This window comes from Lithobates pipiens, unplaced genomic scaffold (assembly GCF_037356315.1).
Source record: "Lithobates pipiens isolate NorthernLeopardFrog02 unplaced genomic scaffold, aLitPip1_a1.2 Scaffold_16, whole genome shotgun sequence".
In the NCBI taxonomy this organism is placed as follows: domain Eukaryota; kingdom Metazoa; phylum Chordata; class Amphibia; order Anura; family Ranidae; genus Lithobates; species Lithobates pipiens.
Window position 1 is genome coordinate 320,326 of NW_027507748.1, and position 25,390 is coordinate 345,715.

General features: G+C 44.9%; 1 protein-coding gene across 1 annotated transcript in view; it reads right to left on the reverse strand.

Moving 5' to 3' along the window:
- Positions 1-22,331: 22,331 nt before the first annotated feature.
- Positions 22,332-25,390, reverse strand: part of LOC143981490 (uncharacterized) — an 86,383-nt gene continuing 83,324 nt past the window's right edge. Inside the window, exon 6 of the mRNA XM_077479359.1 lies at positions 22,332-22,539. Coding sequence (XP_077335485.1) covers positions 22,332-22,539 — 208 coding nt within the window. The remainder of the gene's footprint in view (positions 22,540-25,390) is intronic.

The following is a 25,390-nucleotide window of genomic DNA, read 5'->3' on the forward strand; positions in this document are numbered from 1 at the left end:
ATGAGCGGACTTTTCCCGCCCGGTATGGACCACCTGGTATGGACTTAAAGGGGAACCCCAACGTCGAAAAAATCAGCGTGGGGGTCCCCCCAAGTCCACAACAGACCCTTGTCCGAGCACGCTACCCGGGCGGCCAGGAAAGGGGAGGCAAGCGAGCGCCCCCCCTCCTGAGCCGTACCAGGCCACGTGCCCTCAACATGGGGGGTGCCTTGGGGAATGGGGACCGCACAGCCCCCCCCACCCCAAAGCACCTTGTCCCCATGTTGATGAGGACAAGGGCCTCCTCCCGACAACCCTGGGCGTTGGTTGTCGGGGTCTGCGGGCGGGGGGCTTATCGGAATCCGGAAGCCCCCTTTAATAAGGGTGCCCCCGGATACCGGCCCCCCACCCTATGTGAATGAGTATGGGGTATAATGTACCCCTACCCATTCACCTGTAAAATAAAGTACAAAAAAAACACAACACACAAGATGAAATAATTTATTGCACAGCTCCGGGGGTCTTCCGTCTTCGGGGGTCTTCTCGCCGGACTCCTCCGCTATCTTCTTGTAGCTCTTTTGCTAGCGGAGGAGCCCGTCATTCTTCTTCGTCGCCACGGCCTCTTCTTCCGACTTCGGGGGTCTTGTCCCCCTCTTCGGTTCTTCTGCCGGGCCACCGCGCCTTCTTATAGCTCTTTTACAGGCGGTGGCCCGGTCTTCTGTCGCCGCCTTCCGTTCTTCTTCTTCTTCTTCTCCTGGAGATGTTGACTCAACGCTCTCTCCGGCCGCAATGCCAGGGACGCGCTGCGTGGCCACTTATATAGGGGCAAGGGGCGGGGTCATTGGTTGATGTCACATGGGTTGATGTCACATGGCGACAGTCCCAGCATCCTCCGGGACTGTGACATCGTAAGGGGACGGGGTCACCATGTGACATCAACCCATGTGACATCAACTGAAGACCCCGCCCCTTGTCCCTATATAATTAGCTGCGTGCCCCGGTCCCCGTCATTGTGAGCGGAGGACTTGGTGAGGCAACATCTGAAGAAGAAGAAGAGAAGAACAGAAGAACGGAAGGCGGCGGCGGCGACAGAAGACCGGGCCACTGCCTGTGAAAGAGCTATAAGAAGGCGCGGTGGCCCGGCAGAAGAACCGAAGAGGGGGGCAAGACCCTCAAAGTCAGAAGAAGAGGCCGTGGCAATGAAGAAGAATGCCGGGCTCCTCCGCTAGCAGAAGAGCTAGAAGAAGATAGTGGAGGAGTCCGGCGACAAGACCCCCGGAGCTGTGCAATAAATTATTTTATCTTGTGTTTTGTGTTTTTTTTGTACTTTATTTTACAGGTGAATAGGTAGGGGTACACTGTTCACACCTCAGAGCTGGAAGGTGCAATCCCACAAGCTACAACAGAAACCCTGGAAAAAGGAACCAGGCATCCCGGCTGACCGGGAAGTATCTGCCAAGCGGACAGAGTAGACCGGGTGGCGCCTGGACTTTCCTGGCCTGGGGAGGAATCGCAGGAGGCGAGAGAGGCAGGTGAGGCCGGGGGCTTCCAGCATTCCAATGTTACCAAAATGTCTTTCAGAGGGGCATTGGCCGGTTCACCAAGGGAAAGGGTTCCATCTACTCACATGGAAGAAGAAGAAGAGGCGGCTCATACTTTCTCACATCACCAATACCACGTGCCGCAACACAAGAAATACAAGTTCCTTGTTCAGCTGCTGATCTGTGTCTGTTGTTCCTCCAGTGGAAGAGCGGGGGTCACACCCGCGGTCCTGTAATGAAATACAATAGCAGCTCCCGAGGGAGTAGTGCGCTACAATCACCGATGACTACATTCCCGCTGATAGTGATCCTTCATATACATGGCTCCAGAGAACAATGTATACCTGGATTATGCCCCCTTCCCTGTGGATGGAAGGTGATCTGCAGATGTACGCTGCGAATCCCGACATGTGCTGATCAGACACAGCAGAGACAATGTATACCTGGATTATGAAAGGGGAAGTTGGTGTCGCTCTTCTAATTTAGAGTGTTAATTCAAAGAAGGTAAATCCCTATCTACCTGGCTCGTAGGGGGGGTTACAGATAATAAACATAAACACAGGGGGTATACAATCCTCTATAAATGGTAAAGGACTATCGGGACTATTTTTAGACCCAAAAGGTAAAGTCCAAATCTATTCACATGTGATTCTAAATGAATTGAATAAAATTGTGCAAAGTGCCGACTAGATATCAAAGTGCAATGTGTCATATAAAAACTGGTAATTGCACTACAGAGGTGTCTTCGCCTAGACCCTATACATAAATGGTGATGCTTTTTCAAGAAAATATACACTTAATTCACTATTATGATCGCAATAAATGGATATAACTAATACCGCCAAAGTAGTAAAAGTAAACGCACTGCAGAGTCAACTATGGTTTGCGTTACATAAATTAGCTAAATAATGTAAACAATAACCCATCACCGTCACCCTTAAGCCTGCAAAGGTCAATACAACCAGAAAGTGTTGTGCTTCTAGGGTGAGTGCAAATGAATAACAATAGCGATTACTTAGAATAATAATAGGACAAAAAGCTAAAAAGATTTAAAAAAAAAAATGAATACACAATAGGTGGCTACACCCAATAAATTAAAAATAAATTCATAAATTAAATACCATCCAAAAGAAAAGATCAATCATTAAAATATTATATAAAAAGTAAATGTCCTGCAGAGCCTATTCATCAAGTGCTTAATATTTGGCTCATGGGTACAGAAATAAAATAATAAAAAAAAAAAAAAGTGCAATATAATAAATAAAGATGAAAATAAATTAAATTACAATACAACCAAACATGGCTCTAAAAAAATTAATGCAAAAAAAACACACAAAAGTGCATAACTTCAAACTATGATATAAAAGAAATAAGAAATGTAACCACAAGCAGATCACTTAGACATTGCGCCTGCTTGAGTGGGGTATTTCAGTGGGGTGAGTGAAAGGGGAAAGGGGAGGGGATTCTATATATAAAGTGCCTGTAAATGTGCCGTCCAATCGAATCCCCACTTCCCGGTCTTCTCTCCTCAAGCAGGCGCAATGTCTAAGTGATCTGCTTGTGATTAAATACACTTGTGAATTAGGCCTTGCAGGGCGTTTATTTATTTAATTTTTTTGTTCACAATAAAGTTTATTGAAAAAGATTGAAAGTTTACAATCAATAGTAAATAATATGTATACAGTAAATAAACCATATTAATGAACTTAGCATGGTACATAGAAAATGTTCATGAACAAAATGGTAACAAATGTAAATAAGAAGAAATTGTAGTAAACAGTAACATCAGATCATTTTAGTATTACATTGCAAATCAAATCGCTCGTGTTTCTGATTAGGTTGAACGTATTACAAAGGCACTTTGGTGTTTGTTGTATTCTCTGATTTTAAGATGTATGAATCGGTGTGAGCATCCGCTCATTACGCTGTTAATGTTTGAAAAAGCTGTGTGTTAGTGAAGGTACACCAGGGTTCCCAATTGTGTAGGGATTGTGCTGTTTCCCCGCCTAATAGCAATGGTTTCCTCCATTTCAAAGATGGAGCGCACTTTTGAAAGCCACTCAGTGATGGATGGAATGGTTTTAGAGTTCCAGTATAGAGGAATCCGATTTTTGGCAGCGTTAAAAAGATGTCTAAACCCCCGTACACACGGGTCGGACATTCTGCCAACCAAATCCGTCGGATTTTGTCCGAAACTGTTGCATACACACGGTCGGACAAAGTTGTCGGAAAATCCGATCGTTCAGAACGTGATGACGTCATTTCGTTACGACGGGACTACGTTCAGGTTAGTAGCCAATAGCTTTGATGTAGGAATTTGATCTGAGCATGAGTGGCACTTTGTCCGATCGGAATTCTCTACACATGATCGGAGTATGTCCGATCGGAGCATTTTGTCAGAAAATATTTCCAACAAGTTGGAAAATTTGGTCCGACGGAATCAGTCCGATGCAGACCACACACAGTCGGATTATCCGACAACACGGTCCGATAGGACACATTCCGACGGATTCTCCGACCGTGTGTACGGGGGCTAATAAGGGATTTCTTACAGGATCTGAATGATAGATTATTGATGTCTAAGTCCTTGTACACACGGTCGGAGAATCCGTCGGAATGTTTCCTATCGGACCTTGTTGTCGAATAATCGGACTGTTTCCGTCGGAATATCCGTCGGACCAAATTTTCCAACTTGTCCGATACTCCGATCATGTGTAGAGAATTCCGATCGGACCAAGTGCCACGCATGCTCAGATCAAATTCCTACATCAAAGCTATTGTCTACTAGCCTGAGTATGTCATCCCATCGTAACAGAATAACGTCATCACGTTCTGAAAGATTTTCCGACAAAATGCTCCGATCGGACAAAGTGCCACACATGCTCACATTCAAATTCCTAGACCAAAGCTATTGGCTACTAGCCTGAGCGTAGTCCCGTCATAACGAAATAACGTCATCACGTTACGTACAATCGGATTTTCAGACAACTTAGTCCGACCGTGTGTATGCAACAGTTTCCGACAAAATCCAACGGATTTGGTTGTCAGAATGTCCGACCCGTGTGTACAAGGGCTAAGAGGCACCAAGCTGCATCAGGGGTTTTGTCTAAACCTGTGATAAGTTTCGTCCAATGTTTTACCTGGTTCCAAAAATGTTGATATTTTTGGACAATCCCCCATAGGTGCAAGAAAGAGCCCTCCTCCCATTCACATCTCCAGCAGAGCTTAGATTCCTGTTGGTCCCAGCTATTTTTTTTTAAGTGGTGTGATATACCACTGTGTGCGGATTTTGTGAGATGTTTCCTGCATGTGTGAGCTAAGTGCACATTTGTGAGTGAAAACATTCGCCTTTTCCCATTGTTCTGTGGAAATATCTATTTGGAGATCTCTTTCCCACTTTTGTTTTGTATTTATCTGGTTCGTCTTTCTTTGTATTGGTTATAACCATTTCTAAATCATGGAGGTGGTTTTCTTAGTGGGTGCTTTTCGTGCTCATATATGTTCAAAGGTTGTTAATGGCCTGAGAATCTTTTCTTTATTTTTATTGTTAGAGATGTAATCATGAATCTGTAAGTATGACCACTCAGTCATGGGAGGTGATGTCATCTCTTTTTATTTACTTCCTGTAGCGTTTTTATCTTATTATTTTGTAGGCGATGTGTTGCTAATAGAGGTTTGGTGGGGTAAGATGCGTACATTTTTTTTTATTGTTTAGACCCGGTGTGAAGTCAGGATTGTTAGCTAGTGATGTTAATGGCCCAGGAGTCGTGGAGATTCCCTGAACTTCAGCTATTTTATGGAAGATTCGTAAAGTGGAATTAATGACCGGATGGGATTTGATAGTTAGTGGAAGAGTTGAATAATTTGACCACGGAAGCTGAGCAATGTCTACATCAGAATAAGCCTTCTCAATATTGACCCAGTCTTTGCAAAACGCGTGGCAACGCCAATCTATGACTCTTGATAATTGCGTTGCATAGTAGTACTTCCTAAAATCAGGAAACCAATCCCTCCTTGCTGTTTGTGTCTTTGTAAATATTTGACTTGGATACGGGGTTTCTTATTTGCCCAAAGAAAATTCCTTTGAATGCGTGTCAAGTGTACAAAAAAGGGTTTAAGGGATGTCTATGGGAAGTGTATGAAATATATATAGTAGTCTTGGCAGCAGGGGCGGATCCAGAGCCTAGTCTCGGGAGGGGCCCTGCCAGAAAATTTTGCGGCAATTTGCTGGGGCAATGGCTGGTGTTAGCGCTTCAATCATCACAGCGCCATGATTAATATAATGTCAGGATGATTGAAGCGCATTATTTCTATTATTACATTGTAATATAAAATTGAATATTTCAGCTCACCATAATGTAGAATCAGTGGGAGCCCTGAGCGTGTCACTTTTCACGTCGCCTGCCACCAGATGCAACGTGTCACTTTTCACGTCGTCTGCCACCAGATGCAGCGTGTCTCTTGCCACGTCGCCTGCCACCAGATGCAGCGTGTCTCTTGCCACGTCGCCTGCCACCAGATGCAGCGTGTCTCTTGCCACATTGCCTGCCACCAGATGCAGCGTGTCTCTTGCCACATTGCCTGCCACCAGATGCAGCGTGTCTCTTGCCACGTCGCCTGCCACCAGATGCAGCGTGTCTCTTGCCACGTCGCCTGCCACCAGATGCAGCGTGTCTCTTGCCACATCGCCTGCCACCAGATGCAGCGTGTCTCTTGCCACGTCGCCTGCCACCAGATGCAGCGTGTCTCTTGCCACATCACCTGCCACCAGATGCAGCGTGTCTCTTGCCACATCGCCTGCCACCAGATGCAGTGTGTCTCTTGCCACGTCGCCTGCCACCAGATGCAGCGTGTCTCTTGCCACATCGCCTGCCACCAGATGCAGCGTGTCTCTTGCCACGTCGCCTGCCACCAGATGCAGCGTGTCTCTTGCCACATCGCCTGCCACCAGATGCAGCATGTCTCTTGCCATGTCGCCTGCCACCAGATGCAGCGTGTCTCTTGCCACGTTGCCTGCCACCAGATGCAGTGTGTCACTTGCTACCTTGCCTTCCACCAGATGCAGCATGTCACTTGCCACCATTGGCTGGCACCAAATGCAGATTTTCACTTGCCATGTCACTTGCCACATCCCCTGCCACCAGATGTGAATTGTCACTTGCGGCTGAGCAAGAAGACAGGTTTTGTCAGGAAGCCGCTGCTCATCTGAATATGTGACTGAAGGGACGTTGCGTCGTGGCTATCTTGGTACTCCCCCACTTATCTGCAGTAAGCCTAGAGTTAGAAGTCAGCAAGTGGACATCTTTATACACCCACCGGAATCTTGCTTTTAACAGTTATTTTTAACAGTAAAGTTTATTTAGTGAAATATAAGTTGAGTTTACTTTTAAAAATACCTGGGAAAAGCAATGATGCGGTGGGTGTATAAAGATGTCCGTTTGCCGACTTACAACACTAGGCTTACTGTCGACGAGTGCGGGAGTACCAAGATGACCGCAACGCAACGTCCCTTCAGTCACATATTCAGATGAGCAGCGGCTTCCTGACAACACCTGCCTGCTTGCTCAGTGACACGCCAGCCCGCCGGCATGATTGCCCATCCGCTCGCTCACCCGCTGGCCTGTTCAGTCACCCGCCGGCTCACCCGCTCATTCTTTTCTCGGGGGGTGCAATTGCCCCATTGGATCCGCCCCTGCTTGGCAGTATCGCCATCTTCAAGATGGCGGCCCTGCCAAACCAGGAGAATCTCCCCTTTACCCATCGCTGGAGGTCCGTTTCTATATTTTTCAGTAAGGGATGGAAGTTAGGAGTATACAAAGAATTTAGCTTCTGAGAGAGGCGGATCCCCAAATAAGTCAAGGAGTTTTGTTCGCATTTAAATGGACAGTTAGATCTTGTCTGTTTTTTCTGTTGTCTCATCTAAGTTCAGACCTAGAGCTTCACATTTTTTTTTTTTTTGGTTTATTTTAAAATTAGATAGATGGTGAAAATCCTGGAAAGCTCCTAAAAGGTTGGGTATTGAGATATGGGGTTGTGTGATATAAAATAGTAGATCGTCTGCATAGGCAGCTATTTTAATTTCTCTCCCTTTTTATATCAAATCCATGTATTGCCTTTTGTTCATGAATTGTTCTAATAAGTGGTTCGATGGACGGGATGAATAGAAGTGGTGACAACGGGCACCCTTGTCTTGTGCCATTGTTAATTGCGACCTTTTTGGAGAGTGTCCCGTTAATTTTAATATTGGCACTAGGGTTGGCATAAATTGATCGTATTCCATTTCATTCGATTATTTCCGAAACCTGCATGTTCACAAACTTTAAACATATAATCCCAAGCGACTCGGTCGCAGGCCTTCTCCGCGTCAGTTGATAGGAGAAGGCCTCCGAACTCCATCCTGTACCATCCGGTGAATCAAATTAAGAGATTTGGTGGTGTTGTCTTTTGCTTCACGGTTTGGCATGAAACCAACTTGTTCGGGGGCCTATAAGTTTTTCCAGTAGTGGTCTCAGTCTATTTGTGATTATTTTTGTTAAAATTTTTAAATCTAAATTGAGGAGAGAAATAGGTCTATAATTAGTACATTCTGAGGGGTCTTTTTTAGGTTTGGGTATTATAGTGATATGCGCCATGAGGAACTCCTCAGAGGCTTTATGCCCTTGCGTGATGGTGTTGAGTGCCTTTGTCAGGGGTTCTGTTAGTGTGGATTCAAATGATTTATAATATTGTGAGGTCAGGCCATCGGGGCCAGGACTTTTCCCATCTGGTATGTCTTGAATAATATTAGAAACTTCTATTTTTGAAATTGGGCGTTCTAGGAGGTCTATGTCCTCTCAAATTAGTGAGGGCATAGAGCAGTTGACTAAGTAAGAGGTTATTGCTTGGTCTCGGGTCCCCGAATCAGTTTGTTTTCTAGTTTGGGAAGGGATATTGTATAGCGAGGAGTAGAATTCGTGGAAGACGTGCGCTATTTTTGAAGAGTCGTGAGTCATAGAGCCCGCCTTTGGTGCGGATCCCATGTATGTTGTTCGATACCAATGAATCTCTAAGGGCTCTGGCCAGGATTTTACCTCTTTTATCCCCATGCTCATAGAAAATAGATTTTTGGAAGAACAAAAGTCTCTTGGTTTTGTTGTCTAGTAAGTCTCGAAATTCCTTTCTTGCCTTTTGTAAGATCAGCCAGATTTGCTTGGGCGAGAGATCTTTCATGCATCAGTTCCAATTTTTCAATTTTTAATGTTAACTCATTAAGGTGTTTTTCTTTCTCTCTCTTAATTCTGGCCCCCCATCTGATCAATTTGCCTCTAATTACACTTTTGTGTGCTTCCCACACTGTCAGTGGTGAGACATCTATAGTGTCGTTCTCAATAAAATAGTCTGAAATTGCTTTGTGTATATGAGCGTGAACAGAAGGGTCTGCCAGGAGAGAGGAGTTGAGTCTCCAGCAAAAGGGACGTGTTCTTTTTAGTATTAAAGTGGAGCTCCACCCTAAAGTGGACCTTCCGCTCATTGGAATCCCCCCCCCCCTCCGGCGCCACAATTGGCACCTTTCAGGGGGGAGGGGGGTGCAGGTACCTGTACAGTACAGGTATCTGCACCCACTTCTGGCGTAGATTCTGCAGAAGGTATGCCCCTTTCCGCAGAATCTACGCCCCTTTCCGAAAGTCCCCCCCGCTGCCTGCTGGGAAACACACGGAACCCAGAGACAGCGGGGACCATCCTTATTGCGCAGCGCGACTTGCGCATGCGCAGTAGGGAACCGGGAAATGAAGCCGAAAGGCTCCACTTCCTGATTCCCATAGCCAAGATGGCGGCGGCAGCACCCGAGAGACGATCGAGAGATCGACTTTGGGTGCCGACATCGCGGGCGCGCTGGGCGGGTAAGTGTCATTATTTTAAAAGTCAGCAGCTGCAGTATACGTAGCTGCTGGCTTTTATAAAAAAAAAAATGGCGGAACTCCCGGCGGACTCCCGCTTTAAGCTGAAGTTGAATTGCTATGGGTGCATGGTCTGATAGGGTTACATTTCCTATCTCAGCTTTAAGCACGTCTTGTATGTCCCTTTGAGAGATAAATAAAAGATCTATTCTCACATATCTATTATGAGTTGGTGAAAAAAAAGGTAGAATCTCTGTCCGTTGGATGTAATGTTCTCCAAGTGTCGATAAGAGTGAGGGATTTTAGTAGTGTTTTATTTTTATTTTTTTTTAAATACTGTAAGCAATGCTGGATTTGCCCGTGGAGGTGTCCAAGTGGGGCTCAAGAGGGACATTAAAGTCACCGCCGAGGATAACGCAGCCCTCGGCAAAGCTTTGAAGCTCATCAACAATCAATCGGCAAAACGAAACATGGGAGTTATTTGGAAAGTTAACATTTTGCTAATGTGACCGGTTTGCCAAAAATGGAACCTTTCAAAAATAGATACCTGCCATCCGGGGCTATTAGTTGGTGTCTATCATCAAAATTAGAATTTTTATTGAGAAGAACGGAAACGCCTTTTGTTTTTGGCGTGTGTGTTCGAAGCATGGAAGGCTTGCGTAAAGAGGTTGTTCGTTAATTTGGGGATTTTGTGTACCCTTAAAATGTGTTTATTGTAGATAAACAATCTGTGGATTACTTTTCTTAAGTTCATTAACCATTTACCGACCACCGCACGCCGATGTACGTCCTATTTTTTTTTTGAAAAGGGATATCTCTGTAACGGCAGCAGCTGCTGCCACAACCGAGATATCCATCTCTTCAGGCGCCGGTCGTCTGTACGATAATGGTGGTCTCCGCAGCGGATTCGCCGCGAGATCACCGCTATCGGCGGCGGGAGAGGTGCCACCCCACCTCCTGCCGCCCTCCCGCACCTTCCCGGAGCCGTCGGTAGCGGCGGAGGCGATCGTGTCCTCTTCCTAGCTGGGTATGGAGACGAGTGAGGCTAAGATGGCCCCCACTCATCTCTATACCATAGGAGGGCGGAAGCGACGTCAAAACGTCACTTCCGCCCACACCTCTTTAAGGTATATTTTTTTTAAATGTCATTTTTTCTTTTTTTTCTTTTTTTTGTTGCATTTTAGCCCAAATATGAGATCTGAGGACTTTTTGACCCCCCAGATCTCATATATAAGAGGACCTGTCACGCTTTTTTCTATTACAAGGGATGTTTACATTCCTTGTAATAGGAATAAAAGTGATCCATTTTTTATTTATTTTTTAAAACAGTGTAAAAATAAATAAAATCAATTAAAATAAATAAGAAAAAAAAAAAAAGTTTTTAAAAAACACCCCGTCACGACGAGCTTGCGCACATAAGCGAGCGCATACGCGAGTAGCGCCCGCATATAAAAATGGTGGTCAAACCACACATGTGAGGTATCGCCACGATCGGTGGAGTGAGAGCAATAATTCTAGCCCTAGAACTCCTCTGTAACGCAAAAAATGCCACCTGTAGAATTTTTTAAATGTCGCTTATGGAGATTTTTGAGGCTAAAAGTTTGATGCCATTCCACGAGCGGGCGCAATTTTGAAGTGTGACATGTTGGGTATCAATTTACTCGGCGTACCAATTATCTTTCACAATGTAAAAAAAAAAAAAAAAATTGGGCTAATTTTACTGTTGTCTTATTTTTTTTATTCAAAAAAGTGAATTTTTTCCCAAAAAAGTTTTGCTTGTAAGACCGCTGCGCAAATACGGTATGAAAAAAAGTATTTCAATGACCGCCATTTTATTCTCTAGGGTGTTAGAAAAAAAAAAACAATATTAAATGTTTGGGGGTTCTAAGTAATTTTCTAGCAAAAAAAAAAACTGTTTTAAACACGTAAACACCAAATCTGAAAAAGAGGCCTGGTCCTTAAGTGGTTAAGTAACAAATGTCTTTTAGGCGGTATGTTTAGGCCGTTCACATTGTGAGAAATTATCGTAGGTGATTTGTCTAAGCTGGCGTAAGCCATAGTTTAGAGTTTATAAGGGGGGGAAGGACGAGAGAGAAAAAAAAAAGAGGGGGGGAGGGGCGGGAAAGAAATATTAGTTATAATGAAAAATGCGGAAAAAATGAACGCAGGGGAGTGCCTGTTGTCCCTACGTTAATATTGTGGTTAGATAAGTAAATTGAGAGAAAATATTTTTAATGAGCGTAATAAATTCTGGGCGGGTGCGTAGCGTGGCTATTTGAGAGCAATTACACTGAAACTCTGAGTAAATAAAATACAAAATAATTAATACGTATAAAAAAACGAACTCAGTCAGGAAATAGGAGGAGCGGCAGTCCTCCTATAGAAGCATAAACTCTTCTAACGTGGTAGTTTAGTAACGAATAGACATGTGCATTCATTTTTGTCCGAATCTCGAGTATTTTCATTATCATTTTAACAAACGATAACGAACGTGCAGAATCCGAAAACCCGAAAGATCCGACATAAACAAATGCTTTATTTTAGTTTTTCATTGTGACAACAGTTGGATATAGAAAGGAGATTCGACATGACGCTGACAATAGCGATCTGCGTCCATCGAACCTGTGGTCGAATGTGCCTAACCTTAGCTCTGTTAGTTCAAGATTATTCTACATAGAGAGAAAAGATTTGACATAGAGAGAAAAGATTTGACATAGAGAGAGAGAAGATTCGACATAGAGAGAAAAGATTTGACATAGAGAAAAGATTCAACATAGAGAGAAAAGATTTGACATAGAGAGAAAAGATTCGACATAGAGAGAAAAGATTCGACATAGAGAGAAAAGATTCGACATAGAGAGAAAAGATTTGACATAGAGAAAAAAGATTTGACATAGAGAGAAAAGATTTGACATAGAGAGAAAAGATTCGACATAGAGAGAAAAGATTTGACATAGAGAGAAAAGATTTGACATAGAGAGAAAAGATTTGACATAGAGAGAAAAGATTTGACATAGAGAGAAAAGATTTGACACAGAGAGAAAAGATTTGACATAGAGAGAAAAGATTTGACATAGAGAGAGAGAAGATTCGACATAGAGAGAAAAGATTTGACATAGAGAGAAAAGATTTGACATAGAGAGAGAAGATTCGACACAGAGAGAAAAGATTTGACATAGAGAAAAGATTCAACATAGAGAGAAAAGATTTGACACAGAGAGAAAAGATTCGACATAGAGAGAAAAGATTCGACATAGAGAGAAAAGATTCGACATAGAGAGAAAAGATTCGACATAGAGAGAAAAGATTTGACATAGAGAGAAAAGATTCGACATAGAGAGAAAAGATTTGACATAGAGAGAAAAGATTCGACATAGAGAGAAAAGATTTGACATAGAGAGAAAAGATTTGACATAGAGAGAAAAGATTTGACATAGAGAGAAAAGATTCGACATAGAGAGAAAAGATTCGACATAGAGAGAGAGAAGATTCGACATAGAGAGAAAAGATTCAACATAGAGAAAAGATTTGACATAGAGAGAAAAGATTTGACATAGAGAGAAAAGATTTGACATAGAGAGAAAAGATTCGACATAGAGAGAAAAGATTCGACATAGAGAGAGAGAAGATTCGACATAGAGAGAAAAGATTCAACATAGAGAAAAGATTTGACATAGAGAGAAAAGATTTGACATAGAGAAAAAAGATTCGACATGAAGATTCGATGAAGCAGTCGCGGTGAGTGGACATTTATGGTCAAATGCTCCGCCCATAGGCTATAGAAGAATTCCAATGTTGGTTGACTGATTAATACATATAATTAGTGTCATACAACATTAGAATTCTACTATAGCTTGTATGTAGACATGTGCATTTGTTTTCGTCCGAATTTCAGCTATTTTCGTTTTCGTTTTGACAAACGATAACGAAAGCACAAAATCCGAAAAACGAAAGATCCGACATAAATAAATGCTTTATTTTCGTTTTCATTGTTACAACAGTTCGATATAGAATAGGAGATTCGACATGACTCTGACAATAACAATCTGTCTATAGAACCTGTGGTCGAATGTGCCTAACCTTACCTCTATTAGTCCAAGATTATATAGAGAAAATATTCGACAGAGAAAAAAGATTTGACAGAGAGAAAAGATTCTGCAAGTTATTGTCCTAAAAAGTGTTTGGGGACCCGGGTCCTGCCCCAGGGGACATGGATCAATGCAAAAAAAAGTTTTAAAAACGGCCGTTATTTCAGGAGCAGTGATTTTAATAATGATTAAAGTGAAACAATAAAAGTGTAATATTCCTTTAAATTTCGTAGGGGGGGGGGGGGGGTGTCTATAGTATGCCTGTGAAGGGGCGCATGTTTCCCGTGTTTAGAACTGTCCCTGCACAAAGTGTCATTTATGCAGGAAAAAAAGTCCTTTAAAATCACTCGCAGCTATTATGAATTGTCGGCTCCGTAATACAGAGAACACTCATTGAAAGTCATTGATAAAAAAATAAAAATAAAAAATAAAAATAATAAAAACGTGGGGGTCCCCCAAATTCAATTACCAGGCCCTTCAGGTCTGGTATGGATATTAAGGGGAACCCTGCCCAAATTTAAGAAAAAAATTGACGTGGGGTTCCCCCTAAATATCCATAACCAGACCCTTCAGGTCTGGTATGGATATTAAGGGGAACCCCGCGTCAAATTTAAAAAAAAATTGACGTGGGGGTCCCCCTAAAAATCCATACCAGACCCTTTATCCGAGCACGCAACCTGGCAGGCCGCAGGAAAAGAGGGGGGACGAGAGCGGCCCCCCCTCCCTCCTGAACCGTACCAGGCCACATGCCCTCAACATTGGGAGGATGCTTTGGGGGTCTGTGACCCCTCAAAGCACCTTGTCCCCATGTTGATGAGGACAAGGGCCTCATCCCCACAAACGTGGCCGGTGGTTGTGGGGGTCTGCGGGCGGGGGGCTAATCAAAATCTGGAAGCCCCCTTTAACAAGGGGACCCCCAGATCCCGCCCCCCCCCCCCTGTTTGAAATGGTAAGGGGGTACAAAAGTACCCCTACCATTTCACAAAGAAAGTGTAAAAAATGGTTAAATAAAACAAACACACTTTTGAAAAATTCCTTTATTAAAAGTAAAAAAATAAAAAAAAGATTCCAGCGGCGGTAATCCACTCTTGCTATCCAGCGACGGACGGTCATCTCCAGCGATGGCTCGTCTCATCCAGCGCAGCAATCCATCCTTCTTCTGTCTCCGCGGAGGAGACACTGCAGGGATTCCGGCGGTCTGACGTTTCTTATATATGGAGGGCGGGGCCACCCGTCACCTGACCCCGCCCCCCTCTGACGCAAGGGGAAACCCGGGGTTCCCTGTGACGTATGGGTGACCCCGCACCCCTCTGATGTAACACAGGCAGGTTTCCATTACATCAGAGGGGGCGGGGTCACCCATACGTCACAGGAAACCCCGGGTTTCCCCTTGCGTCAGAGGGGGGCGGGGTCAAGTGACGGGTGGCCCCGCCCTCCGTATATAAGAAACGTCAGACCGCCAGAATCCTTGCAGTGTCTCCTCCATGGAGACAGAAGAAGGATGGATACGCTGCGCTGGATGAGATGAGCCATCGCTGGAGAGATGACCGTCCGTCGCTGGATAGCAAGAGTGGATTACCGCCGCTGGAATCTTTTTTTTTATTTTTTTATTTTTAATAAAGGAATTTTTCAAAAGTCTTTTTGTCTTATTTAACTATTTTTTACACTTTCTTTGTGAAATGGTAGGGGTAATTTTGTACCCCCTTACCATTTCAAACAGGGGGGGCGGGATCTGGGGGTCCCCTTGTTAAAGGGGGCTTCCAGATTCTGATAAGCCCCCCGCCCGCAGACCCCCACAACCACCGGCCACGTTTGTGGGGATGAGGCCCTTGTCCTCATCAACATGGGGAAAAGGTGCTTTGAGGGGTCACAGACCCCCAAAACATCCTCCCAATGTTGAGGGTATGTGGCCTGGTACGGTTCAGGAGGGAGGGGGGGCCGCTCTCTCGTCCCCCCCTCTTTTCCTGCGGCCTGCCAGGTTGCGTGCTCGGATAAAGGGTCTGGTATGGATTTTTAGGGGGAACCCCACGTCAATTTTTTTCTTAAATTTGAGGCAGGGTTCCCCTTAATATCCATACCAGACCTGAAGGGCCTGGTAATTGAATTTGGGGGACCCCCACGGTTTTTTTTTTTTTTTTTTTTTTTTTTTTTTTTATCAATGACTTTCAATGAGTGTTCTCTGTATTACGGGAGCCGACAATTCATAATAGCTGCGAGTGATTTTAAAGGACTTTTTTTCCTGCAGAAATGACACTTTGTGCAGGGACAGTTCTAAGCACCAGAAACATGCGCCCCTTCACAGGCATACTATAGACAACCCCCCCCTACGAAATTTAAAGGAATATTACACTTTTATTGTTTCACTTTAATCATTATTAAAATCACTGCTCCCGAAAAAACGGCCGTTTTTAAAACTTTTTTTCGCATTGATACATGTCCCCTGGGGCAGGACCCGGGTCCCCAAACACTTTTTAGGACAGTAACTTGCAAATTAGTCTTTACAATTAGCACTTTAGAATTTGAATGTTGGAGTCCCATAGACTTTAACAGGGGTTCTAAAGTATGCTATATACTAGCTTCGTCGAATCTTCTTTATACATTTGACAGACACCATAAGCCTTCCAAGACAGATTCGACCGTAATTCATGTGGATTTTCGGACGAATGCAATTTTTGAACGAAAAACGAAATAAATAAAAACGAATTTCGGGAGTAACTAAATAAATTAAGTTTTCGGACGAAAACGAAATTCCGAAACGAAATATTTTACTCTGCACATGTCTACTTGTAAGCAGTACATTCGCCCGGAAATGTACAATTGTAGCGTCGTACAGTTTAGCTGCTCCGCCCAATGTTCCGCCTACAAGATATTCCGTCCAATCTTCTTAGAACATTCCACAGACACCATAAGCCTTCAATGACAGATTCCACCTTATTTATTTCGGATTTTCGGACAAATGCATTTTTTAATGAAAAGAAATAAATAAAAATGAATTTCGGGAGTAACTAAATAAATGTATTTTTTGGACGAAAACGAAATTCTGAAACAAAATATTTCAGTGTGCGCACGTCTAGTAACGAACTGCTGATGTTCCTAAGTGCATAACAGTTTGACAGTTGAGTTAAAGCGGGAGTCCGCCTTGAGTTCCGCCGTTTTTTTTTTTTTTTAAAGCCAGCAGCTACAAATACTGCAGCTGCTGACTTTTAAAATAGTGACACTTACCTGTCCAGCGCGCCCGCGATTTCGACACCTGAAGCCGATCTCTCGATCGTCTCTCGGGTGCTGCCGCCGCCATCTTGGGTATGGGAATCAGGAAGTGGAGCCTTTTGGCTTCATTTCCCGGTTCCCTACTGCGCATGCGCGAGTCACGCTGCGCAATAAGGATGGACCCCGCTGTCTCTGGGATCCGTGTGTTTCCCAGCGGGCAGCGGGGGACCTTCGGAAAGGGGCATAGATTCTGCAGAATCTACGCCTCTTTCCGCAGATAGCTATGCCGGAAGTGGGTGCAGATACCTGTACTGTACAGGTACCTGCACCCCCCTCCCCCCTGAAAGGTGCCAATTGTGGCGCCGGAGGGGGGGAGGGTTCCAATGAGCGGAAGCTCCACTTTAGGGTGGACCTCCGCTTTAACACAAAGTTTATGAAAGTAGGTGTCATAGTCTGAACAGTTACCTTACTTAAAGTAAGTAATCTCTACTACTTGGTTCTGTCGGTTAAATTGGATTCCACTACTGATAAGTAAACCTTCTGTAAGATATTCCCCAGGTGTGTATAGTGAGGTCTGCAGTCTACTGCTTTCTTAATACTATTTAATAAGACCTCTAACTAGGTATATGGGTGAAGGTCACCATTGTTGGAGGTGAGATAGAAAGAGTAAGTTATATATCAATAGAATAGATAAATTATTTTGAATCAATATATACCATCTCTCAATCAATATCAGGAATATATACTCTGTATACTGTTGTACATACACCTGACCCCAGCGCTCATGTGTGTCAGTGAATTATTAAGACTGAATCCGATGAGAAATTATCTCTCCTCTAATATTAGCAGCCAAAATACAGTCCAATTCTATTTGTTAAACCGCTCCAATCACAGTAATTATCAACAACCAGAGTCCAAACATGGAAAATGAGTAAAATCAAGTCCAGCATACAGTATATGGCACAGAGTACTTCCAATAAATCTGTGTGGAAGGTACATGGGGGATAGGTGAAGTCTTCCCGTGATAAGATGCTATAGATGAGAGCGGAGCCTGTCCTACACCTTCACCGTTTGCAGCGCAGTGTAGACCCACATAGATGGCTGCTTACCAGAAATGATCTGGTATAAGGCCTGTCTATTAATTCCCGCTGTATGGACACCTCTTGTATCCTCCTGCCTCCTCCGCTTTTATTATGCTGTCCTCGTTGCGGGTAAGCGTGTAAAAAATGCAAGGGGTCCAATATCGTGTTATACCCTTTATTACCAGTAACCCTCCCCCCCCCTTACAAAATGCGCTTACTTAAAATCAAACTGTTGAAAGCATGTACAAGGGTTGTCAGTGATTCAGAACGAAGGTCTCACCGTCAGGCTGATATCATCTTTCAACACTGCCCGTCAGTCGAGTCCCGGGTGTTTTCGTCTGCTCCTGTCCAACCTCACTACTCGCCTGGTCACGCCCTGACACGTTTCGTAATTACGTCTTCAGAGGGCGCCCTCTGAAGGGGTATAACACGATATTGGACCCCTTGCATTTTTTTACACGCTTACCCGCAACGAGGACAGCATAATAAAAGCGGAGGAGGCAGGAGGATACAAGAGGTGTCCATACAGTGGGAATTAATAGACAGGCCTTAAAGCAGATCATGTCTGGTAAGCAGCCATCTATGTGGGTCTGCATTGCGCTGCAAACGGTGAAGGTGTAGGACAGACTCCGCTCTCATCTATAGCATCTTATCACGGGAAGACTTCACCTATCCCCCATGTACCTTCCATACAGATTTATTGGAAGTACTCTGTGCCATATACTGTATGCTGGACTTGATTTTACTCATTTTCCATGTTTGGACTCTGAATTGGGCTGTATTTTGGGAACAATAGGAGAATATAAGTGTTCCGAACAGATTGATGAGTTGATGAGTTTGGGGTATATAGTCGGCTGTTCATCCAACCGTAGGGCTGATAGAAGCTCCTCAAAGGGATGGTATAGTAAATGAAAAAAATGAGTCATAAGTAGAACTGTTGTAAGGAAAAGAGAGCCAGATATGATGGCATTACAACCTACTGAGAAGAAGGAGCTGTGTGTAACACAAGTGTTCATAAATTGTCAGTTGCTGCCATCTAGTGGCGAAAAAAAGGGTAGTGTTCTTAAATACAAAAAGAAAGAAAAACTTAGGACAATAGTGGAAAATCAGCTTGTAGAACCTCTATAATGGTATTATAGTAGAGAACATATTATGAAGCCAATTTACAGACTGTTATAGATGATTGTATTGACGACTGTCTTTCATTTTGCTTGATTTGTGTGGTGGAGTAGAGGGATTGTAGTTATCATACAATTTCTGTTTTTTTCCCTCCCAAGCCTTTGACATAGGGCGATTTGCACGGCGATATGCGTGGCGGTGAGGATGTTGTAGTGATCGGTGGTGGAAGACGGAACTCCTGGTACCAATCGGGTAGTTCGATTTGATCGATCTGTAGGCTATTACAGAAATTAGGTAGTTCATCTGGGGTGCGCAAGAGGAGTGTTGCTTCCCATTGTAAGATGCCTGGACCGCCAAGGGGAACTTCCACCTGTAAGGAATACCCTTTTCCCTCAGGGCATCCAGCAGGGGTTTAAGGGCTCTCCTGTTTCTCAGGGTTATGGGAGAAAGATCCTGGAATAGCTGGATGGTGGTCTCATTAAAGATAATTTGGTCGGTTTGTCTTGCCTTCTGTAGGATTTCTTCCTTTAAGGTAAAGCTGGTAAGACAGCAAATGATGTCACGTGGTGGTGCTGGGTCTGGGGCTCTGGGTCTGGGGCTCTATGGGCTCTGTCAAACTCAATGGGGGATTCTTGTGGCCTCTCCAGTAGTTGATTGAACACTGAGCACAACACGGGTCTAATCTGATCCGCAGTGATTGATTCTGGGATTCCTCTGACTCTGATATTACACCTTCTGTCCCGATTATCTAAATCTTCTAAATGTCTGTTGACATTGATTAGATGTTGTGAATGTTGATAAGAGACCTCATCTAATCTTTGGATGGCTTTGTCTCTGTCTACCCGCTCTCTCCCCCGCCGCCATTTGTTCGGTTAGCATTAAGATGTCCGCCTTGAGATCCGTAATCGCTGTGGAAAGGGAGGATTTGATGTCCGCTGCAATATCCATCATAGCAGTTTTAGGCAAAAAGTTTTATCTATAGTCAATTCTTAATACATCCAGGGAGGTAGATAAGGAGAGGGTCAGGGGGTCTGAATCCCCCCGGAGAGATGAAAGGTGTCCAATCTACAATAGGCAAGAAGCTTTATGTATAGTCCATTTTTAATACATCCAGGGAGGTAGATAAGGAGGGGGTCAGGGGATCTGATTCCCCCCCGGAGAGGGGTTGATCGGGTGGCAGGGAATTCCTTACCAGATCCTCTAAAGTCATCAGGGATTCTGAATCAAAATCCTCCTCCTCCTCCTCCCTCGTGCTGGAACGCGCCATATTGTCCTCTGCTGGGCCTCTCTTCCCCTGTCCCTGTGACAGGAATATCTCGGGAATCGCTTTGTGTTTTGAGAATCCCGGGGTCCGGGGATGATTGTGGTGCTATTCCCCTCTAGAGAGTCTGCCCATCCTGCAAAAGGATGTTCATTTTTGCTGGGAGAACCGTCGCTCTTCTCCGGAGCTCAGTCTTTAGACGTCCATTACTCCTGCGCGTCAGGCCGCGCCCCCTCCTTATTTATTATTATTTTTTAATTAAATGCAACCAAATTTGGAAAATTTTTATCAATTTTTTTTTTTTTAATTAACGAAATGAAACAAATTCCAAAAACAAATTGAACTAAACTTTGAATAACGAATCAAAACAATTTTTTTTTCCATTCTGCACATGTCTGGAGTGGGCACCAGTAAGCAGAGGACCACCCACCGACTTTGCCACAGTCACTTACCCATGTATGGCAGCAGAGGTAAGTGGTCTATGATGCTGAGGGAGGATGGGAGCATCAGTTCTCTGGTACACCACCAACCCTGCCCATTCTATCCTCCAGGTCAGGCTCCTCTCACTCCAAAGGAGCGGTGCGGTGGCAGGAGAATATAGTGTATAGCGCGTGGTGGGTGGGAGTTCAGGTGCTGCACGCAGTGCTGGGAATACGTCACTGTGATCCACTGGGCCCAACAGCAGCGGAGGGATCCGTCAGCCAGCCTGGCCTTCTACAGCGAGAGTCACTGCCTGGTACTACACCGGCACATCATTCCACCACACACACGGACCGCTGTGCCGCCTTTTGCTCGGTGGCAGCACCACCGTGCACAGCAGCAGGGCAGTGACACTTAAAATTTTGGCAGGACTCTCCGGGGAGGGATTCAGATCCCCTGACCCCCTCCTTATCTACCTCCCTGGATGTATTAAGAATGGACTATACATAAAGCTTCTTGCCTATTGTAGATTGGACCTTTCATCTCTCCGGGGGGATTCAGACCCCCTGACCCCCTCCTTATCTCCCTGTATGTATTAAAAATGGACTATACATAAAGCTTCTTGCCTATTGTAGATTGGACACCTTTCATCTCTCCGGGGGGATTCAGACCCCCTGACCCCCTCCTTATCTACCTCCCTGGATGTATTAAGAATGGACTATACATAAAACTTCTTGCCTATTGTAGATTGGACACCTTTCATCTCTCAAGGGGGATTCAGATTCCGTCCTTATCTACCTCCCTGGATGTATTAAAAATGGACTATACATAAACCTTCGTGCCTATTGTAGATTGGACATCTTTCATCTTTATGAGCACCTTAAACCTTTAGCATTCTGGTGAGGATATGAATTCCACGGACTGGCAGCAGATCTTGGCAGATGTAGCACCCCCCACCCCCCCAGCACAGGATGTGCGGCCAATCTAGTCGTTGGCTCTTTCTGTAGTCAAGGGAGCAATGATCATTTATTCTGGTCTGTTCAGGGTTTCACAGACTGGGAGTTTGATTGCTTCCCCCTGCCATGAGGAGAAGCTTCCAGAGCTTAGAGAGGGAGATTAAAATGACCAGCCTGAATTTTTATCATGGTCTGGCCAATTCCTGGAGAGGAGTGTCCAGAAGGTGGCTTGGGAGTTGAAATAGTCTGAAGCCCTGGAGAGATTTCTCTTGTTCCCCGGGAGGATTTCAAGCCTTGGGTGGGGGGGGGGGGGGTGGCTGCTGCCCCTTTGAGACAGCCCATGGACTGTGTAGCTATTCTTTGGGGTCGCTGTAGCTGTTCTTTGGGGTCTCAGCTGTGTCAGGGCTGAGGGCCTGGAGTGATCTTCTGAGGAGCTGGCTGTAGGACTAAACCTTAAGGGACCCGGTCTGGAGAAGGATTGCCTCCTGGTGACTGTGTGCATTTGGGATATAAGTGCCAGAGATAGCTTGGACTGGGAAGCCTCATTCATTCTCCATCTTCACTCAGCAGAATTTGGGAGTGTCAGCCTAGAGATGAGTGTCTTCCTGTTGCTGTGCTGTGTGTTGGAGTATCCCATGCCCTAACCCTTCTCCTGTTTAAAGTTCTTCAAGCAATACCTTTTATAAAGACATTCCCTAGGCTGAGGTATTGGAGCCGGAGTGCATGGCCTGGTGCTTGTGGTGGTGGATGGCCTCTGTACTATTAGAGAAGAACCCCCTGAGGGGGCAGCTCTACATCAAGTCAGCTGCTGTAGACCACAAACCCCTTCCCAAGTCCCGACCGAGGACTAGGTGCCCCTTGTCTTCCCATATCTGGGCTGTAGTTCTGTCCTACGCCGGCCTGACTCTGATTGGATGAAGTCATGACCGGTATAAAATACGATCCGAAAGATGAACACAAGAATGAGAACTCATAATTCGTTGAACTATTTGAATTCATGTTTCTCATACTTTCATGAACAAGACATTGAAAAGAAAATCCATAGAAAGCGATGATATAAAACAACATACACAGCAAAGCTTTTATAATATACATCAAAATCAAATCATCTGATTATTCAAAAAAAATTGCATAAAATGTAACCAAAAATAACAATATTTATATTACAAAGAAGCAGGAACTCCTAGTTACAGTGCAAATCCAGGAAAGGGGGCGATAGTTTAGGTGGGACACCATTAGAGGGATCATCATAATTTCATCTGTGACACATCAGGGATGTCATACAAGAAGATGGCGGGTAGTAAGGGAGGAAGAAGGAGGGATTGTAGGAAATGTAGACATGCTGAGGGCATACAGGAAGATGGTGGGCAGTATTGGGGAACATGGAGGGACTGAATAAAATGCATACACCCTGAGGTCATAGAAGAAGAGGGTGGAGAACTGTAAGAAATTTAGACTTGTTGAGGTCATACAAGAAGATGGTGGGCGGTATGGGAGGAAGAAGGAGGCATTGTAGGAAATGTAGACTTGTTGAGGTCATAGAAGAAGATGGTGGGCGGTATGGGAGGAAGAAGGAGGCATTGTAGGAAATGTAGACTTGTTGAGGTCATAGAAGAAGATGGTGGGCGGTATGGGAGGAAGAAGGAGGGATTATAGGAAATGTAGACTTGTTGAGGTCATAGAAGAAGATGGTGGGCGGTATGGGAGGAAGAAGGAGGGATTATAGGAAATGTAGACTTGTTGAGGTAATAGAAGAAGATGATGGGCAGTATGGGAGGAAGAAGGAGGGATTGTAGGAAATGTAGACTTGCTGAGGTCATAGAAGAAGATGGTGGGCAGTATTGGAGGAAGAAGGAGGGATTGTAGGAAATGTAGACTGTTGGCGGTCATAGAAGAAGATGGTGGGCGGTATGGGAGGAAGAAGGAGGGATTGTAGGAAATGTAGACTGTTGAGGTCATACAAGAAGATGGTGGGTGGTATAAGGCAAAGGAGGAAGGATTGTAAAAAATGTAGACCATGCTGGGGTCATACAAGAAGATGGTGGGCGGTATGGGAGGAAGAAGGAGGGATTGTAGGAAATGTAGACTTGTTGAGGTCATAGAAGAAGATGGTGGGCGGTATGGGAGGAAGAAGGAGGGATTGTAGGAAATGTAGACTTGTTGAGGTCATAGAAGAAGATGGTGGGCGGTATGGGAGGAAGAAGGAGGGATTATAGGAAATGTAGACTTGTTGAGGTAATAGAAGAAGATGATGGGCAGTATGGGAGGAAGAAGGAGGGATTGTAGGAAATGTAGACTTGCTGAGGTCATAGAAGAAGATGGTGGGCAGTATTGGAGGAAGAAGGAGGGATTGTAGGAAATGTAGACTGTTGGCGGTCATAGAAGAAGATGGTGGGCGGTATGGGAGGAAGAAGGAGGGATTGTAGGAAATGTAGACTGTTGAGGTCATACAAGAAGATGGTGGGTGGTATAAGGCAAAGGAGGAAGGATTGTAAAAAATGTAGACCATGCTGGGGTCATACAAGAAGATGGTGGGCGGTATGGGAGGAAGAAGGAGGGATTGTAGGAAATGTAGACTTGTTGAGGTCATAGAAGAAGATGGTGGGCGGTATGGGAGGAAGAAGGAGGGATTGTAGGAAATGTAGACTTGTTGAGGTCATAGAAGAAGATGGTGGGCGGTATGGGAGGACCCAGCACCAGCAGGCCCCCCCCCCCCCCCCGAATCTGTTCTCTCCGGTCTCCAGAGTCCCACCGCCCAATCCTCTCCTGTTGCAATTGTAAAGTTTGGAGATCCTAGCTCCGCGGGACCAAGTGCATAAACCGGTCAAAGGTGAAACCAAAAGACTTTTATTTATAATTAAATAAAAAATAAGGCTTTTCTTCAGCACACAGATCAAAACGTAAATTAAAGTCCGCTTATCTTCAGCAAAAAAAACAAAAATTAAAGAAAGCACCTCCAGTTCTGTAGTCGGGTCTTCGCCCCAAAGTTTTCAGAGTCCTTATAGAAATCTTTTGCAGCCTCCAAAATAGCAACACAGCTCATCAGACATGTGTTAATCTCCTCCCCACCACCACCTCTCTACTACTTCCTGTCTTATGGGCGGTCTTCTTGGAGGCCATTAACCCCCTGTGTGCCGAATCTCTGTGGTCAGGGAGGGAGGCTCTTTCCCACCCAAATGTCACTTCAGAGCCCCCCCAAATTCCGGGTCCCAACTATCTCACTCTTAATATAGAGAGGACCGCGAGTCAGTCCTCTCCTGATGACTACACCCAGAATTCCTCACCCATTCTGGGTGACCCCCTGAAGTCTACCGGGACTCTCTTAAAGGGACCACAACCCGAATACAGGTGCTACATAGCACCCGTCCAGGACCCAACCTTGGCGTCCTGTACACAATGCTGAGTGATCTTCCACAGAAGATACGGGACTTGGAGCGGGGGAACTTGAAGGTGTTTTTGGCTGCTAACACATGAGAGTGTGTGCAGTGCACTCAGCATTGCAACAGGAGTGGAGTGGAGCGGCGGGACTCCGGAGAGAACAGATTTGGGGGGCTGCTTGTGAGGTTCTGGCACTGGTGGGGGAGCTACCCCCGTCCTCCCACCTAAATGTGCTGATCGGCAACTGCACTCTCTCCCACCAGCAGCACGCTTCCCCCTTCCGCCGGGCTAATGGAGCAGTGGCAATTAGTTCGGTCCCGTTCTGGTCCCGCTTGCCCCTGGGCCCTGTCAATACAGCACTGGGCTAATGCTGCTCCCACTGCACTCCAGGATGGTAAGGTTTTTTTTCTCACTAATGGAGGTCTCCATTGGGGGGGGGGGGATGCTGATACATATAAGGACTCACTCAGAGCTAATAGGGT